Raw genomic sequence first — 19,572 nt, forward strand, 5'->3', positions numbered from 1 at the left:
CTGGTGTCTCCTGCAACGAAACACATATCCTTTCAAAATTTGCAGATATTCTTCACTGTTGGCTCTTTTTATCGATTTATTCCTTTGTTTATATCTTTTTTTTTTTTTTTCATTTCAACGGGTCTTAGAGAACTAGAAGAGGTAAGCACATATTCTCATTTTGGCATTCTTGACTGAAAGTTGCTGATAATTCTTGAAAACTTACACCCATAAATTTTAGATTACAAAGAATTACTAGAAACTGGAATTTGGAAACATTTACTTTTTCAGCTTTGTTATGTGAATTATGAACAAATCTCCTGAGTTTTTGAAAGTTTAATTTTGACATTAAAATTTCTACTAGAGGAAAATTTTTTTCCCTAGAATCAGGCCTTAAAACGGGAAATTGTTTCTAAAAGTAAAAATAAAAAAAAAAGATGTTAATAAATACAATAATAAGAATACTTTGTATTTTACAGCCTTTCAGGTATAAAGTACTTCCACAAGCACTTTATCCTTTTTGAAAGTCACAACCCCTGAAATGGGTATATTTTTGCCCGTTTAACATAAGAAAACTGAGACTTTGAGAGCCTAGGTGACTTTTGACTCAAGTTGTACAGTAGAATCTAAGCCAAGCCTTCTAATTCTACCCCATCACTTTTCTAAATAGAAGAAACAGTGTTTATTTCGACGTTTTATCAGTTGCTCCTTTCCATGATGGGGAAGGAGTTATCTAATCATCCAAACCGAACAGTAGATCCCAGCTGCGGAGTCCTATTAACAGGAGTATGACGCTAGCTCATTGTGTTTAAAAAAAAAAAAAAAAGTCAACATATAAATGACAATGCCTGTGATTTAGAAAACCATCAAAGGAGCTTGAGCTATAAGAAGTTCAGCCAAGCCTATCTTCTGGAGTATCAGACTAAAGAAAGGAAAATTTTAAAGGAGTTTCCAAGTGTGGTTTCAGGGCTCAGGTCCTGTTACCTTGTGCATAATTCCTCCCACCATAAGCAGCCTCACTATGGTACCTTCTAATTGGTTATTGGCTAGCTTCATCATTCATTTGGTACTTGAGGAGTTAAAAATGCCTTTTACTCTCAGTTCTTCTACTCTTATGGAAAGCCAAAGCTTTTTTGCCTTGATCTAGAGGTTCCTAGTACATTTAAGCTGTGGGGTCACCTTGAGCCCACTTGCCCTCTGAAATCCAGGCAAGTACTGTGATTTACCTTCAAGGATGTAGACTAGAAAAAGTCTTTTCTTTCTCTTTCTTTCTTACTAGATCTGACCTCCGTATTTGAGCTAAAGGGAAATATGCTTTTTGATGTTGGCTTCACTCTGTTACTTGCTGAGAGATTTTCCATAATCTGACAAAAGTAGTGCCTCACGTAGGAGCCCGGCAGAAACAATAGAAATATTATCTGTATGAACCTCTCACTAAAAAAAAAAAGAAGATGGAAATTCTGGTCCTCACTTTTCATTAGAACTGATAATAAAATATGTTAGAAATAATGAAAGTAAGTAATATTTATTCAGTATCTAATACATCAAGCATTGCAAATAAATAAACAACTGTAAGTATTTGGTATTACTTCATAGTCCTCACAGAAACCAGCTGCAGATAGTACTGTTTTTACCCTATGTATGAGAGAAAGAGCAAGAGAGAGGAAGTCATTTGCCTAAAAAGTAGTGAAGCCTGAATTCCAACCCAGTCTGTCCAGCAGTAGAGCTTGCTCTTAAACTATTTGATTTTTTTTTCTTCAAGAATATAGGAGTGTTTCAGTACAACATCCACTCTCATTTTTCCCGTTTCTGTCATGTTTTTTACATGGTAAGCAATTATGGCCCTGGCTTTTCCTATATGTGGGTCAGAGTCATGTTTAGAAACATCGACATGGCTTAAATAAATTTTTCATTGCATCTGTTGTTAAAAAGAATTTTTCACATTCCGGATCCTTTGGGCTTTGTTAGTATGGCTGAAGTGCTTGCATTTTAAATTTAGTTTTTTGACAGCAGTTTATAGCTTAGATACATAATAGTTTCCAACACCAATTTTTCCATTTTATTTGTTTTGCTCCTGGTAAACTCCTTTTCACATTCACTACAGGAACATCCTAAATCTCTACCCTTGTCCTTTAGATCATTATCCTCACTCCCATCTTCTATCAAACACCTCTGCCTCCTGTTCCACAATCTCTAGGCTATGAAGCATGAATACCTCCAAGTGCCCTCTTCTAAACCTGGAACAATGGCACCCATTCTCCTGGTCTTTCTACCTGTCTCCAAAAGAAAGAATGTTCTTTATCTCTGTCAAAGTTGAATCTGTGCTCTGAATCGAGTTCGTCTTGTCTCCTTTGAGATGTTAAACTATCAGTGTATCCCAATCATCTCTATTTTCAATATCCCCCTTTCCAGGTTCTGCTTTTCCTCATCCTACAAATTTTTTAAAAAATTTTTCCTCCTATGAACTATACAAATATTGCCTATTTTCCTTGTCTTTACCACCAAGTTTCTTGAAAGTGTTACATAATTCATACTTAAACACTGCCTTCAGTCCATTCATTTCTCAAGCCTCTGAGTTTGACTTCTTTCTCTGCCTCTCTACTAAAAATCATCTTCAGTTCATCAATGATCTTGTGATGAGCACATCTGTCTTAGTTACCTAGTGCTGCTGCGACACAAATACCACAAGTCGGTGGTTTTAAAGAACAGAACTCTATTTTCTCACAGTTCTGGAGGCTAAAAGTCCAAATTAGGGTCTCTACTATGTTGATTTCTTCCTTGTCAGTAGCCTGAAGAGTTGCTTGGTTCCCTGAGGCTCCGTGGTTTGTAGATCATCCTCACACAGCATGTGTCTTTCCTGTGTGTGTGTCTGTGTCCATTTTGTTCTTTTTATAACTCAGAATTGATTAGAGTAAAAACCAGCCCTACTTGGGTATGACCTAATTAACATAGCAAAAAAAAAACATTTTTCGTCCAAACAGAATCAATATAGGCCATTGTAATCTTTTTGTTACCAATAGGTTCATACTCACAACGTTTGTCCTGTAAGGTGTCTGTAGAATTCATCATCCATGCAGAGAGAATATTATTTGACAAGAAATATAACTAAATACCTGAAAAACTTTATGTAATATGCAATATACTCATTCAACTCTTCTTTGTAAAAGTAGTTTATTGAAACTTAGTTTACAAGAGCAAACCATTTGCAACAAACTAAGCACATATTTTGCTCTAGTAAATTCTTAAACACAAAAAATCTTTTAATTTTCCATAAGTTGTCAGAGTCCCCTTCCCTTTCCTTTTCTCTCCCTCTTTTTATATTTTTATTTGATGTGGATTCATGGTAATCTTTTTATTTTTAATGTCTACTACAATAAATTAATTTGCTCTGTGCAATATTCATTAATCTTTATCTTTTATGTTTGCTTTTTTGCTATTACATAGGAGAAATTTATTTATTTAAAAAGGTATTTAGCATCAGTGTTGTTAACTTTCCCTCTCAAATAAGCTTTTTAAAAGAATTATCAATAACTCCCTATACTTGCAATTAATGCAAAGACTCAGTAGGATGAGAATATAAAAAATAAAATAATTTTCATAAAATGTCTTCTAAATTAGAGGTGAAATACAGTGTTGGGATAATTGTCCTAACACAAAACAACTGTTTCCTCAACACGTTTGTACAATCTTGAGTCCTTTTCTTGCAGTGATTGTAAAATATACTCTAATAAATTTGTTGAGGAATTGATATTGAAGATTACTAATAATTGTCATACTCTTGCATTCTTCTCTTGGGTTATTCTGCTGGATGTCCCACCATCTCAAACACAATAGGGGTGTGCATCCAATATGGGTTCAATAAATGCCCGTTGACAGGAATAATTTTCCTTTCAGGGTGATAAATCCTGTAGTAGCCAAAGTATTTGTTCTCACAGTCCCAACTTAGGTTTTGGGGAAAAGCAAGAAGTATGTACTATCTGAGTCACATCTGACAAAGAAATGATGTGTCCACAGAACTTCTAAAAAAAAGCCATAATCTATTATGTAAGAGTGAAATCAATGCACAAAATCCCAATAAGATGTAAATTCCCAGATAATGGTTCCTGAGGTGACAGGGTATACATTCTGGTGTGAAGTATGAAAGAGTACATGCCTTGATTTAGGAATTTTGTCCCTTTGATTATGATCATGAACAATGGTGGGACAAAGGCAGGGGATTCTCCATTCCCTTGGAAAATCCCTACTTCTTCCCTCTTAAAACCAAAAGGGACTGACTCTATGTTACAAGGCTATTGGGGAATTTCAGCTAACTGCTGTGGAGAAACTAATGGAAACAGGCATTCCTTCACAATACCATAGATTAATCATGCATTTATCATGAGCTTCTCTAAGATTCCCATAAGTCCCGCTGAGAGTTGAGGGGTCAAAATGGAATCACCACATGTAGTGGTCTTTATTACCCTGACTGCCATTAACTGTAACAATTCTTCATTCCACTTGATATCTGGACCCGTCTGGCATAGGCTAAGAAGCAACAGAAGGCCTTAATGATCACTATGGCTTTCTGACATACTGAATCTGCTCACCATCGATAGGAAATAGGCTCCCTAGACAATCAGACACCTGGAAACATAACTTATGTCACTACCAAAATTATTTGAAATCCAATTTCCATTCATCAGCACAACAACAACATATGAAGCAATTAATCCCCATCTTTGTCACTTCTGTGTACAAGTCTCTACCTTTGTATCCATGTTTGTAATTATAGAGGTCTTTTGTCACTTTTTTGTCACAGTATCTCTAACTTCCTTCTGCTTCTTTTACTTCAAGTGCTTCCACTTCTGCTCTCATTTTAAACATTTCTACAGACCTTGTAAATTCTCCATTCTGAAAAACAAACAAGGAAGCAAACGAAAACCTCCTACATCCTTAATCTCTACCACAGTCTAGCTTTCATGCCCTGCATTAACAGAAACCTGACTTTGACCAGAGATCAATTCTTCTCAAGTTGCCAGCTCCAATAGGGGCTGCACGTTCTCCCATAAGTAAAAATCTCAGACCCTGAGGCAGGGTTGACATCCTTCTAACTCCCTACTGCCGCTTCCTGCTCATTGTACATCTACTTTCATTCAAAAAGCTCCATCTTTGAGGTTTTACGTTCCTTTATCTGCACTTGCTGCTCTCTTAGCTTCCCGACCATTCATGAAGACTTGTCATCTGATCCACAGCCTTTCTCCTCCCATAGTCAATATCCAACCTAAAATCTGAGTTACTCAATTGACCTTCTATATCCTCAAAATCTCAACCTCTATTCATCTTTTGCCATCCAAAAATCCCATGGTTTAAGTCAACCTCCATAATCTTAAACTCGGACTAGAAACCACTACCCTTACTCGTTTCTTCTATTAAAAAAAAAAAAGACATGAAAAAATATAGAAAATTCCCTTCACTTCCTCTAGCTGCTTCACTGTTTTCTTCTCCTTTTGTTCAAAGCCACATTTCTTAAAAGAATTATCTGCCCTCATTATCTCTAGTTCCTCTGTTTACATTCTTTCTTCAGCTTGCTATAGTACAGCTTCTGCCCCAACTACTGAAACTATTCTCACTGAGGTTAACAATGTCCTCTCAAGCACTTAATACTATCTCCTCTTTGAAATCCTTTCCTTGTTTGCCTTTCTTGACTCTCTTCTAGTTTTTCTCTCACCTTTCTGATTATATATTGTTTAGTTCTCTATCTACTCATTAAATTTTAGTGCCTCCCAGGACTCCATCTGTGTTTACTGTCATCCTGTCTTCTCTTCTAAAATAGGTCATCCACTGCCATTGCTTCAACCACCACTGGTGTACAATGGCTTCTAGGTCTATATAGATCAACCCCAGGAACTCTCTCAAGTTCCAAAAAAGATTTTCCATTGGGTATCAAACGTTTCTACTTCAATGTACTATACATACTTTAATGTCAATATTCCCTTTCTCCATTTATTTATGCAGCAGATGGTACTTTGCAAGGAAGAAACAGGTGTGGCTTACTAGATTAAATATCACAGGACTCAAAGCTTTCTTCCATTTCTACTGCTGCTTACCGAGACACTAATCATTTCACACCTAGATTATTGCAACCACCATCCAATTTATATTTGTAAGTACTACTCCATCCAACTCCTCCTTTCGATCCTCTACCAAACTTCAAAAGATAACTAAAAACCAAATGTGATCAGGTAACTCCTTCACCCATTTCCTATCTCTGGGTTCCCATTGCATGTATAAACATTCTATGTATATATTTTTCCACACCATTATAATTGCTTTTACATTTTTGTATTGTAATTATCTGTTTAAAAATTTATCTCCTTCCTTGGTCAATGAGCTCTTTGAGTGCTCACTCTTGGAATTCCAGTGCTCAGCATCTTATGTGAGTTCAAACAATGTTTGAGTAAGATAGAGCTTTTGACTTGAACCCTAGTTCAGATTCAGACAACTCTGTGGACTCACCAAATAGTTATTTGCTTAATATATCCAGTTTTCCTAATTCATCTGAAGGAGGAAGGAGCCAATTTGACTAGAATAATGAAAAGATAGGGAAGTTTGGGAAGTATTAGGAATTGAATTTATCCCCCCAAAATATGTGTTGGAATCCTTGGCTGCTAACCAAAAGGTTGGTGGTTCAAACCCACCAGCTGTTCTGGAGAAGAAAAAAACCTGTTAATCTGCTCCCATAAAGATTTATAGCCTAGGAAATCTTATGGGGGCAGTTCTAACTCTGTCCTATAGGGTCGATGTGGGTTGGAATAGGCTAGGCAGCACACAACAACATACATGTGGATGTAATCCTATTTGGAAATAGTGCTTTCTTTGTTATGTTAATGAGGCCATATCAGTGTAGTGTGTGCCCTAAACCTAATCATTCCTGAGTTATAAAGGGCAGCCTAGACATAGAGACAAAAAAGTACAATGAGAAAAGATAGATGTCATGTCTCCTAAAGGTCACCAAGGAGCCAAAGAATACTAGAAGAGACAAGGATCTTCCCTCAGAGCCAAAAGAGGGCCTTCACCTAAACCAGTGTACTGAATTTAGACCCCAGCCCTCTGAACTGTTAGAAAATAAATGTCTGTTTTTTAAAGCTACCCACTTGTGATACTTCTATTACAGAAGCATTAGGAAACTAAGACAGGGGGTAAAAAGTGAAAAGCAAATGACTCCAAGTTACTGATAAAGGTGTTTGATGCAGCCCTAAGGAATGTAAGCAATTGAAAAGAAGTGTTTTCGTTTTTTGTTATTTAATGTTTCAGAGAGGGGGGGAGGAAGGATATGACTAGCTAGAAAAAAAAAATTTTTTTTAGCACCGCCACCATGACTAAGAAATAGAGTTGAGATGATAAAATGCTCCAATGCTAGAGATATGTGGGGCCTAAAGGAAGTCTCCAGCTGGAAGACTGCCAATGGTGCCCCTCTGATAACATTCAATAAATTCTACTCGAAATTTAAAGAAAAAAATTATTTTTCTTGATATACTATAAACATCTATTACCAGTACTTTTCATAGAACTGTTTTCTGTACTGTCACAGATTATTTCACTTTTAAGACCCATGAATATTTTATTTCTCAACCATCCTCTCCAAATGTGCCAACTCATGGCCCTACTCAAAAATGTGTCTCCCAGCTGCCATTCTCAACCTCTTGGGGAAAAAAAAAAATCATCTACTTCTGGCAGAATAATCTTCTAAAACATGTCTGACAATATCACTCCATAACGAAAAATTTAATCCATCAATGAAGGTCTATGTCCTATGTAATAACTTCAGGCTTTTTGGTGAGGTATTAAGACCTCCCTACAGCCATCACAGTCTGACACAACTTCCTCCCACCCTTGCCCAGGCACCCTACCTTGTGCTCTACCAAACTAGTGCCTAGTCTTTTGACTGCCCATGTCCCTTCTTGCCTCTTCCTCATGTTAACAAAAATCATTTCTTATGCCTGTAGCCTTTTTCTGCTCCTCAGCAGCCTGACTTTTCAGTCCTTCAGGGCTCCACTCAGATGTGATCTCCTCAATGAAGACTTCTCTGGTCCTTCTATAATGTTCAATAAGGATAACTATTATTAACTCTCTTGAAAGCTCAGGGACAACTTTCTAAGAAAAAGGGGTTTGTAAACTGGGACAAGAGTGAATAGAGTGAAGGAGAAACGAGTAGGGAGACTTGAAAGAAAGGCTCAGATATCATACATGAAAGTCCAAAGATGAAATAGCATCCATAGCACATATATAATCAACAGCAAATGTATGAATAAACAAAGGGGACTGATAAACAACCAGGCTTGTAAGCCTTACAGTTTTGTCTCAATTCTATTAGCAATGAGGTGTACACTTTATCAATATCACCTATGCAAAGTTATAGAGAATGAACTGAAGGGGAGAAAGAACAGGACAAGAAGACAGCTAGACTGTTAAAGAAATAGAGAAGTTTCTAGTCTGAACTAGGGCAGTGTTGGTGAGAAAGAAGACATGCCATTTTCTACTTTATCTTTGACAATAAAAATTATCCCTTTGCCATGCACATCTGTAAAGATGCAGAGTAAGAATTCAATGTCTCTCAGGTTCTCTTTGTTGATTTAAATGTTTTAAGAAAATGCACATTTCTTTAAGAAATTAGCCAAGCATCTTTAATGGTATATCTGTAATAAATGAATTACCATTAGCCATGTCATTGAAAGCTAAGCATTTCTTTGATTCCTTCCAAATGTCATCCTTGTCAACAGCTTTTTCTCACTCCACTCCATTTTTTCTCCATTTGACATGCTTGCTATTCATTTAAACATTTATGTCTTTTCAAGTATATATATATATATATATATATATATATATATATATATATATATATATATATATATGTCTTGAAAAACCTTTTGTGAAACAAGAGATGTCAATGTAGAGAATGAGCTTTTCATGATCACACCAAACAGTGAACATTGTTAAAATATTGCTAACCATGAACAAGGGTGGGATCTACGTTACATGCTCTGCTTGTTATCATGATAAACCAGCCAAAACTAAATCCACTGCCCTCCAGTAGATTCCAACTCATGAAGATCCCTTGAGTTACAGAGTAGAACTGCTCCATAAGATTTTCTTGGCTGTAATCTTTACAGAAGCAGATCAACCTTCTTCTCCAGCACTGCTGGTAGGAGACTATAATTCGACCTATAATATAACCGAGAGTTGAAACGCTATTAAAAAGATTTTGCTGTATTTATTTAATACGTCTTATTTAATATATGAAGAGATGTTTACTATGGAAAACTTAATAATTTAATATTTATATTTTGAAATTATTCCTGTAAGAATGTTATATCACATAGTGGAGTACTGTAGACCATATCTAAATAATAATGATTAAACTTCCTGTGGCCATGTATGAAGCAAATATAACTAGAGAACCTCACACACAGAAACCTAAATTAATCTCACTCAAACCACCAGTTTGCTTCAAATCCTTCCTAACAGGGCTGTGCGTTTTTTAGGGTTTGCCATTTCAGGGCCCCAATGCTTCCATTCCTAAATCCATGTTGCTTGGCATGGATCTGTGTATGAAACTCTGTCACTTTTCTGATGTCTATCCACTCATAACAAACACTTCGTGATACTAATAAATTCAGCAGTCATGGGGTAAGTAAAGTTATCCATAGTACAGCTTTATTCCATCTCCTGTTGCCTCTGCTTTGCTCCCATCCTCATCCTTCTTGCCCCTTAACTCTGTCCTTCTCTGCTCTCCTTGTACGCAAACAATCTCATCTCTGCATCACACAAATAGTAAGTCCTGAATCCTGAATACTTGTTCTTGCATATGTAGATTGACAAAAGATGAATCCAGGAGGCAGTGCTTAGAAAGAACCTAGGCCCATCACAGACCCACGGATGAGAATTTCAAAAATCCAAGATCTGAGATACCACCAATTTCTATTGAAAATAATAATAGAGGAAACATTTAAATGCTTACCTACTGTGTCCATCATTCCTTTGTTGATTTATCATAATAACACCATCACTTTATTTTAAAATCAAGATGAAATTAGAAACTGAACATGGATCCTATACTCTAACAAATTTCCGTGACCTTAACATATTTCACCCAGATTTTACCACTCACAGTCATGCCCCAGACAGAGGAAATGACTCATCTTTTTAAAAAATAGAAGTGTTAAAGTTAACATAAAATACAGCAAGACAAAACACTTCTTTTTATACGTTATGGGAAGTATGTACTTACGGTTTTACAAGTCTATTCCATTTTCAGACCTTTCATTCATGGGTGCCTACAGACAAATTTCAGTAAAAGAAAGGCTTTAATTGATAAATTAATAGATTATCAGCAGAAAAAAAAAAAAAAACCTTAGGTACAATTACACCTTAAAGTTTTATAAGAAATTTTAAAACTTTACTTTTAAAAATTGGCAACTATTTCAATACCATACCTTCAAATATAGCAAAATTTCCAAAGATGTTGAAAATGAGAAACCATGAAGTACTCTATTTGATTACAAATACTATATGATTAATTGACAATACAATCTGTGCTAATTTGGTACTTAAAGATTTAGCTCTTCCTCAGCTCAGTTTAAGGGGTCAATTGAAATTATCAAAAGGCAGGCTGACCACACCACATGCATTCTGGAGGAAAAGTCATCTACAAGCAGACCATGCCTGGTACACAGCACATGACAAGACAGAGAGAATAACTTCAGATGCATGCTTCAGAAAGAAACTCAAAAGGAGAAGAAGTCTACTTCAAAAGGAAGAAACAAAACTTGGAGGTTTTTCTCCAAAAGAAGAATTTTGCTTAAAGTTACTCCAAAAGTTGAGAATGACTGGCTGATGCTCAAAGAAAGAAATATGAACATTACTGACCTCTGAGCCCTTAATACATGCTACATAAAAAGCCATATATTACAAAGTCCTACTGATAAAGCTCCAAGAAGGAGGAAGGGTCATCCTGAGAGTTTAACACCAAGGCCAGTGTTCGCCAGGCACCAAGGACAGAATTTAGGGTTAATTCCTGGCAGAAGGAAAGGGAACCTGAGCATGTTGGGGGTGAAGCAAGGCAATGAAAAGACTGATTTTGTAAATAATAAGACTGTTTTTATGCCTTGCTTCTATTGGCTGTACTGGAGAGAATGCGAGGGCATATTGGGTGTGACCTTAAACATACGGGATCTTGGAAGACAATGATAATTGTCTAAATAAAACCTTGTCGGACATCCAGTGATGTCCAGCGAGGCATTTCTTTACTTGTTTTTTTTTTTTTTTTTTCCTTTCCTTTTGCTCTGGCTCTTTCCCTATAACTCTTATCTCAATAATGACACTGCCACCCCCAACTTGAGCAACCAAGAACCAAGGGAACCATCCTTGACTCTCCTTTCTGCCACTATATGTAATATTTGTCATTAAAGAGACTCAGCATTTTTTACTGAAATAAATTTGCTTTAAAAGGAAAACTTACATTACTAATTAAAATGGAAACTACTATCAGTTACTATGAAAAAATAGATTTTTAAAAAACCAATAAAAATAAGGCAAGTCATTAAATTTTAGCAGAAATCCACTCTTGTTTTGTTTAAAACTGTGATAAGCAAAAAACATTTCAGACACAGATTAGCATCAACCTAAGACATTCTCCTTAACTTAGAGCGATTGAAAGGTAATTGAAAAGGAAATTACTTTTTCATTGTGTGACTTAATATGATTTAACATTGCATCTGTGTACCATCAAAATGTCATCTGTGGATGAGTTCCACACTTTGAGAAGCCCTGGCCTATAAAGTCCAAGCTACAAAGCCAAGTATGATCTTACTCCTGTCTACATTTCAACCTTATTTCCCGCCACCTCACAACTTATGTATCCCGATTATATTCATGCCAAAGAACTTACCACTTGGCCCCATGCATTTCTCCACTTTACCTTCTGGGACAACCCTTACCATTCCCTCAAGAGGTGTCAGGTGTGAAGACTTCAGGGGTCACCCAGGCACCTTGCTTTTTAGCACTTCATGTTGTTGTTAGGTCCCATTGAATCAGTTCCAACTCAGAGTGACCCTATGTACAACAGAACAAAACATTGCCCAGTCCTGCACCATCCTCATGCTTCTAATTCATTACACTGAAATCATTCATCTAACTACCACACTTCTTTTTACACTCTGTGTGTTTTCAGCCTAATATCTGTATGAGATCCATTGCTTTTGTATTAGGGGTTTTGCTTGGTGTGACTTATTACAGCCAATAAATAGGAGGCCGAGGTGGGAGATCAGGTGGTCACTCACAACCAGTGACCATTTTAAACTATTGGGCAATTGTGAACCAAGCCTGGTGTGTCTTATAAGGGGATAGGGCTTCTCTAGGGGACTTTCACATTAGCAGAGGAGGTGAGGAACAGAGGGCAGGTCTAACAATTGTTTAGATATCTTTCTGGGAAATGAGTTGAGAAGTTAGATGAATCAGTTGTTTTCTCACTTAGCTTGGGCTACAAGAATTTCTTGGAGAAGGATAGCGACAATCATTACTATTTTTTTATGGTGGCTAGAGGGTTCTCAGCCTCTTATCAATATGACTAGTTTAAACACAGCATAAAGAAACAAAAAAGGCAAACAGTGTATATAATACAATGAGCAAGATTAAAAAGTTAGTTTGGGATTGAGTCTATGTAGGAGGTATTTGTAAACAAATATTTAGGTCTTTAATAGGTTTGCAAATCTGTTTCTCACAGTTTTGAAAAGTTTGTCTCTCAACGACTGGTGGAACAGTTTTTTTAACCTGAGTGCAGTTGAATCTAAGCTTTGAGACCCCTGAGCCTGATGGAGGTCAGAGTTGTTAGTAACACCTCAAAAAGACTGGTCCACTTCTGCTGGAGACGCTCTAACTTCCTAGGCTCCTAGGAAGACCCTATAACCAGGCTGGAAGGGATGCAAGAGTACTTCTGAGGTGAAATCCTCAGGTATGCACCCCTGTGGAGAGAAGACAGAGTCACCCAAAGAGACTGCGAATATTTAGTAACTTGAACATCTCCAGCCTCATGGAGGGAGGGAGATTGGTCATTATTAAGGCAGGCTATGTTGGTCATATTGGGTTTTTTTTAACAAAGGGCATCCATATAATAGCGCAAATGAGCCTAGTTTCAGTCTGCCTCTAAGAGAGGACGGAATTCTCAAGAGGGCCATTGGCAGTTTGTCCATCCCAACTTGGTTTCTTGGCACAGTTTTGCTAGGCGTTTCTTAAGAGTCTGGTCAGTCTACCACTGGGCTGGGGTCTCCAGGCTGTGTGTAATTTCCAATTAATGTCCAGGGTGGTTGCCACCGATTGCACCACCAAGGCCACAAAATGGGGCCTGGTGTCACTGCAAATTGAGGGATGATTTCATTCAGGAAGTGTTTCACAACCTCAGGGGTCTTTTCAGTCCTTTGGCAATTTTAGGGGCCTGCAGCATGGCAATGAGCTTGGCCTTCTGGGCAGAGGTACCTGGGGGAAGCACAGTAGCTTCTAGAACCTCCTCCTAAGTGATTACTGCATATCCAGCTTTTCTTTTTCCTTGTTCCATGTAACTACTTCCAATCAGCAAACAGTTCAAGGTCTGGGTTTTGGTGCAGCTGGTCAGTGAGTTCAGGCCAACGGTCATATACCAGGTCAATAGTCTTTAAGCAATCATGTTCTTTTTCACTTTGGCAAGGTAGGCAGTAGGACAGCCGGGTTTAAACTGGTGGTTTCTTGTAAGGTGATGACTGGGTCATCCAACAGCACTGCTTAGTACTGGGCCATTCACCCTGGGGAAATCTAATGTGACCCTCTCTGCTCTAAGATGATCAGAACCAAGTGGGGCACGGTCACCCAGAGAGGTTGGCCAAGGGTGAGTTTTTCAGATTCTTTGATGATTAACACTGCGGCTGCTACTGCTTGAAGACACACCACCCACCCTTTGGTAACCAGGTCTAGCTGCTTTGAGAAGTAAGCCAGAGGCTACTTCCAAGTCCCAGGAGTCTGGGGAAGTATCCCAGCCACCACTCTAGAGGACTCATGTACAAACTGATTAAAGGTTTGCTCATATCAGGGAATCCTAAGGCTGGGGTCTCTATCAGCTTTGTTTTAATGGTATCAAAAGCCTGTTGTTCTATCCCAGCCCATTTTAAGAGATCTGCATCTTTTCCTTCTAAGGCTCGGTATAAAGGCTTGGCAATAAGTTCAAAACTTGCTATCCAGATGCGGCAAAACCCAGACGTTCCCAGAAACCTCAGAGCTGTCTCCAGATGGTAGGGGCCGCCAATCTATAAATGGTGTCTTTTCGGGTGGGGAGGACTTCTAGCTCTCCTTGTCTGAGTTTAAAACCCAGATAAATTACGTTTTTGGTTGACCTGAGCTTTTTCTTCTGTGACTCAATACCCTGCATTTCCCAGGAAGTTTAAAACTCCTGTGGTGTTCCAGACTGAGTCATATTCACTGCGGCTGGCAATGAGCAGGTCATCCATATATTGGAGGAGGACACCATGGGTCCAGGTCAGTTTCAGTTCTTGGACCAAAGCTGATCTAAAAAGAGTAGAACTGTTTTTGAAACCTTGTGGGAGGACTTGCCAGCACAACTGCTGTTTCAATCCTCTTCTTGGGTCCTCCCACTTGAAGGTAAAGATTTTTTGACTTTTCTCCTCTACTTGGATGTAAAAGAAGGCATCTTTTAGGTCTAACACAGTGAACCTGGAAAAGGTGGGCAACAAGGTCAACAGCAGGGCACACGACTTGGAGACTACAAGGTGGACTATAACGGTTACCTGGTTGACAGCTTGCAGGTCTTGAACAAGCTGGTATTCTCTGTTTTTTACCTTCACTGGCAGGATGGGGCTGTTGAACTATGACTGACATGATCTGAGCAGTCCATGTTTCAGGTATCTGGTTATGATTTTGCCCAGTGCCTGCCAGGCTTCAGCTCAGATGGGATACTATTTAAGCCTTAGTGGAACTATTAAAAAAAAAAAAAAAAAAAGGTAACAATTCAATGACAACAGGAGGAACTTTTTTTGCTTTCCTTGGTGTTTTGTTGGCTCACACCTATGGCACTACTGCATGTCTGATATCTGGATCAACTAACCCTCCGTAATGTTCTTTTTCTCTCACAGTTAGTTGGCAGCCCAGTAGTGAGGGCCATTTGTAACAGTCACCTGTTTTTTGTAAAGGAAGGAGCATGTTAGAGATATGTCTTGTACAGAACAAGCTAGAGGTTGTAGGAAGTGAGGGTGCTCTTTTTTTCTGATACTCTCACAATGGGCACTGTCTGCCTTGTCTGGGTAGCTTTCGTTTGGAGGGTCAGAAGTGAGCGGGTCACTCCATTATCTACCAGAAACTTTACAGGTTTTCCTTTCTCCTTCGTTATAACTAGAGGCTCAGGTGGAGGACTTGCCTCCAGTCTCTTCAGTCTGACTCATCTTCTAGTGGCGTGACCTGGGACTGGGCTGTCTCTCTCTCTCTTTTTTTTTTTTTTTTAGCTCTTTTGCTTGCTATTTTGTACACTTTCACTTTTGATGTCCTTTTTTCCTTACACCAGCTGCACTGGTCTCTTTTCAAAGGAGTACGGGGCTTTCTCTTCTCCTGTGGCCTTGGTCTCCCTCCCTCCCTTTCTTTGTTCTCTTGGGGGATGGCCTTCAGCCTGCAAGGTGGCAGCTAGGAAGGTGCCTGGCACTTTTGGTCTGCAACTTTCTTTCTTTCTTGTTCCTTATGTCAGTTAGAGTAAACTTGGCAGGTCAGTTCCACTAGCCGAGAGATTTTTAACCCTATACCTACCTTCTCCTACTTTCTGAAGCTTTCTTTTAATATCAGGGGTACTTTGCTTTATAAAAAGTATATTGATCATTAGGGCATCTTTAGGGCTTTCAGGATTCAGAGCAATAAACTCCTGAGGGTGGTCCTAAGATAGTATGGCCCTCTCGAGAACTGGGCTCCCCCAGAGTATTTTCACTTTCTCTAACAGGGCCCCCAAAAGTCATTCTGTTCCATGTGTGGGGGTGGTGAGCCCACCGGCAGAACAGAAGGGCCTGGGAGGGGTGGAAGCAAACAAAGGTTGAGAGGGCTTAACAGTGGGGGCTGTCACTGGTATGGTGGCTCCTTTGAGTGGAGGCAGGGCATAGGGAGGGGGAGGTGCAGGTGCTGAAGGGAAGGGAGCTGGAATATCCTTCTCAGGGTCAGGAGGGAGGACTGGCAGTTGTGATTTATCAGTCCCTTTCTAAACTAACATTTTACTTTTTTTGTAACTTTTTGTTCTGCAACAGAGTCATGAAATACTTTAACCCCCACATGTCTGTCAGTTTGTCATACTGTGGGGGTTTGTGTGTTGCTGTGATGCTGGAAGCTATGTCACCAGTATTCAGATACCAGCAGGGTCACCCATAGAGGACAGGTTTCAGCTGAGCTTCCAGACTAAGACAGACTAGGAAGAAGGACACGGCAGTCTACTTCTGAAAAGCATGAGCCAGTGAAAACCTTATGAATAGCAGCAGAACATTGTCTGATATAGTGCTGGAAGATGAGCCGCCAGGTTGGAAGACACTCAAAAGACGACTGGGGAAGAGGTGCCTCCTCAAAGTAGAGTTGACTTTAATGACGTGGATGGAGTAAAGCTTTCGGGACCTTCATTTGCTGATGTGGCATGACTCAAAATGAGAAGAAACAGCTGCAAACATGCATTAATAATCGGAACCTGGAATGGAGGACTGGCAGTTGTGATTTATCAGTCCCTTTCTAAACTAACATTTTACTTTTTTTGTAACTTTTTGTTCTGATACAGAGTCATGAAAGCTTTCACATAATACTTTTCATCTCATTTACCCTCTCGAGTATAGACAAGATCAAGTTGGAGGCTAGTATAATTTAGAGACCAATTTGTTGGCTACTTTTCTTTATCTGTCAATTCATATTGAGCCCATATGGTGGTACATAAGAAAATCATCTTTTTTCTTTTTCATAGGGTTTGACCTGAAATATTCCCAGTTCTTAGTGGGCTACATTTTAGGATCCCTTGAACCTTCTCCATTTTCCAGACACACACACACTTATACATTCACACAACCTAATTCAGTGCACCAACCGGAGCCTAGAGCCTTTTAAACCCTCAATACTCCCACTTCTTGGGACTCTTGTAAGGTCTTACCTAGGAATTACCCTGTTACTTACCAACCCTAGAGCCTTTTATGCCCTCAAAGGTCAATGCTCCTTCTTCTTGGGACTCTTCTAAGGCTTTAACTAGGTGCTTACCAAATAACTCCAGATACCTAGAGCCTTTTACCCTTAACGGTCAATACTCCTGCTTCTTGAGACTCCTGTAAGGCCTTACCTAGGTACCAGGTGCATTTTGTGACACTCACAGAGTCACCTTTGGGTCCTAGGCAGGTCGGTGTTTAGGGCCGCCTGAGATCTCTTGGAAAACTCTCCTGTGGCGCCAGATGTCAGGCATGGTCCCTGGCACAGGCCCGGTCTCAGGAACCAAGTGATGACTCCTGGTTGGCTTGCCAGAAATGTTGCCAGGTAAAAACCCCAGGTTTTGTTCGGTACGACTTGTTATAGCTAATAAACAAGGGCCGAGGTGGTAGATCACAAAGATGCCTTTATTTCATTGTACAAGGAAAGGAGCAATCGGGGCTGCTACCTGCAAGACTGCTCTCAGGCAGCTTGGGGAGGTAGGCTTTTACAAAGAGCAGACAAGGAAATGTAAATCCATCATGAATATTCAGGATTGACCTTCATGCAGGAGCTCAGACCTTGGGGATGACTATGCATTTTCTTTAGGCAAGGGTTCGATCCCCCAGGATGGAGGAAGAGGTTGATTTTATTTTATTAGGATGTTAAGCCTCTACCCAGAGGCAAGTTGGGGCCATCTATAGCCCGTTCTGTGGTGATCTCATCAAGGACAATTTTAGAAGAATGTCCAATTTATCCTTCTCAGTGTAGGAGGATAAGCCAGAGCAGGTGTCTCTCAGAAGTGTTGGGCTCTGAGGCTGCCTTCCTCAGTTGAGTCAATTCAGACTCATCGTGAGCCTACAGGACAGAGTAGAACTGCCACATAGGGTTTCCAAGGAGCAGCTGGTGGATTCACAGTCGACCTTTTGTTTAGCAGCTGAGTTCTTAACCAACTTCACCCCCAGGGCTCCAATATCTGTATACTGTCTCCCGTATTAGAAACGGCAATTTTTTTTTTTTTTTACTCATGGATTAATAAAGTGAAATAATTAAACAGTATTTTGTCAGACAGATTTCTGCATTCTCTGTGTGATGTTATTAGTTGCCATCAAGTCGGCTCCAACTCCTGGTGACTGCATGTACAATAGAATGAAACATTGCCTGATCCTGCATAATTTTCACAATTGTTGCTATGCTAGAGTCTGTTGTTGTGGCCACTGTGTATTTTTAGTGTCTTCCAACCTAGGGGGCTCATCTTCTAGCACTGTATCGGACAATATTCTATTGTATCCATAGGCTTTTCGTTGGCTTATTTTGAGAAGTAGATTGCCAGTCCTTTCTTCCTAATCTGTCTTAGTTTGGAAGCTCTCCTGAAACCTGTTCACCATGGATGACTCTGCTTATCTGAAACACCTCTGGCATAGCTTCTCACATCACAGCAACACGATAGCCACCACAGTGCAACAAAATGACAGATGGGTGGTGGACTATGTGTGTACTAAATCTGCAGTAATTGAACAGTATTTTGCCATATCACTGAGGTGATATTTTCTTAGAAACAATCTTCAAGTTTAAATAACCATATACACAAAAAGGGGAAACTAAATTATCTGACTTGTGAACAAGGGCATCCAGAGAGGAGCTATCATGTTCTTTTAGTTTTTGTCTCAATGTTCAAATCATAACAGGGGCATCACACATGGTTTTAAGCTTTATAGTTTAATAAGACTTTAATTTGAAAATCTTTATCAGCCTCCTTTCCTTCTTTCTTCATCTTCCAGGACCATTTTTAATTTTTCCAATGTTTCCTTTAACCTCATATCTTCCCCTGTTAGATTTCTACTTCCTTTTACAATCGCAATTTCCATACGTTTTGTTTTATATTGGTAAGAGCATATCAATAACTATAGCATGGAAAATTTACATGCAAGTTATGGGAGAGACTGGGTTATTACTTCAAAATTTGTCTTGGTCTTTGCTCTAACTTATAGGTGGAAATGCTACTTTTCATGGAGACCTATTTTATCCGATAAAATTAAGTGAACCATAACCCCAAAGCACAATGAGACACACACAGCATGACCACATTATTTGTAAAAGCTGAAGAGCTGCAGGTTCTTTGTTCTTGGACTTCATGAACTGTAGTTCAGTTCAGATTGGTTGTCTGCAGTAGCTTTTAGCTTCTGCCAAAGAGTCACCACAGGAGACTTAAAAACACAAAGTAAGGAGATAGCAGCTAGACATTTATTAAAAAATGTTAACACTTTTACACAGGTTTATTTTGTTGCAAACCCAGCCCAAGATAGTGTCACATTGGACATTTCCTTAAAATAGCTTAAAAATAGCTCACTAAATGAGAATTCTGTGTGAACTTTCTTTTTTTAGCTAAGG

The 19,572-nt window shown here is 39.0% G+C and overlaps 1 protein-coding gene across 17 annotated transcripts in view; it reads right to left on the minus strand.

Moving 5' to 3' along the window:
• The window catches only part of MACC1 (MET transcriptional regulator MACC1), a 230,068-nt gene that overhangs the window by 175,713 nt on the left and 34,783 nt on the right, over window positions 1-19,572 (minus strand). For 10 of the 17 annotated variants that reach the window (XM_064290051.1, XM_064290050.1, XM_064290046.1 and 7 more), the window contains 3 exons: window positions 14,787-14,974; window positions 11,906-12,069; window positions 9,977-10,292 (listed from right to left, as the gene is read on the minus strand). Coding sequence is in view for 8 of the 17 variants with exons in the window: in XM_064290044.1 (XP_064146114.1) it covers window positions 9,977-9,992 (16 nt within the window). In the remaining 9 variants the exon portion in view is untranslated. Of the gene's footprint in view, window positions 1-9,976; window positions 10,344-10,451; window positions 11,065-11,905; window positions 12,070-14,786; window positions 14,975-19,572 lie in introns of those variants that run through there. The other 7 variants (XM_064290049.1, XM_064290047.1, XM_023544368.2 and 4 more) reach the window with 6 other exon arrangements.

Source organism: Loxodonta africana, chromosome 8, assembly GCF_030014295.1.
Source record: "Loxodonta africana isolate mLoxAfr1 chromosome 8, mLoxAfr1.hap2, whole genome shotgun sequence".
Classification (NCBI taxonomy): Eukaryota; Metazoa; Chordata; class Mammalia; order Proboscidea; family Elephantidae; genus Loxodonta; species Loxodonta africana.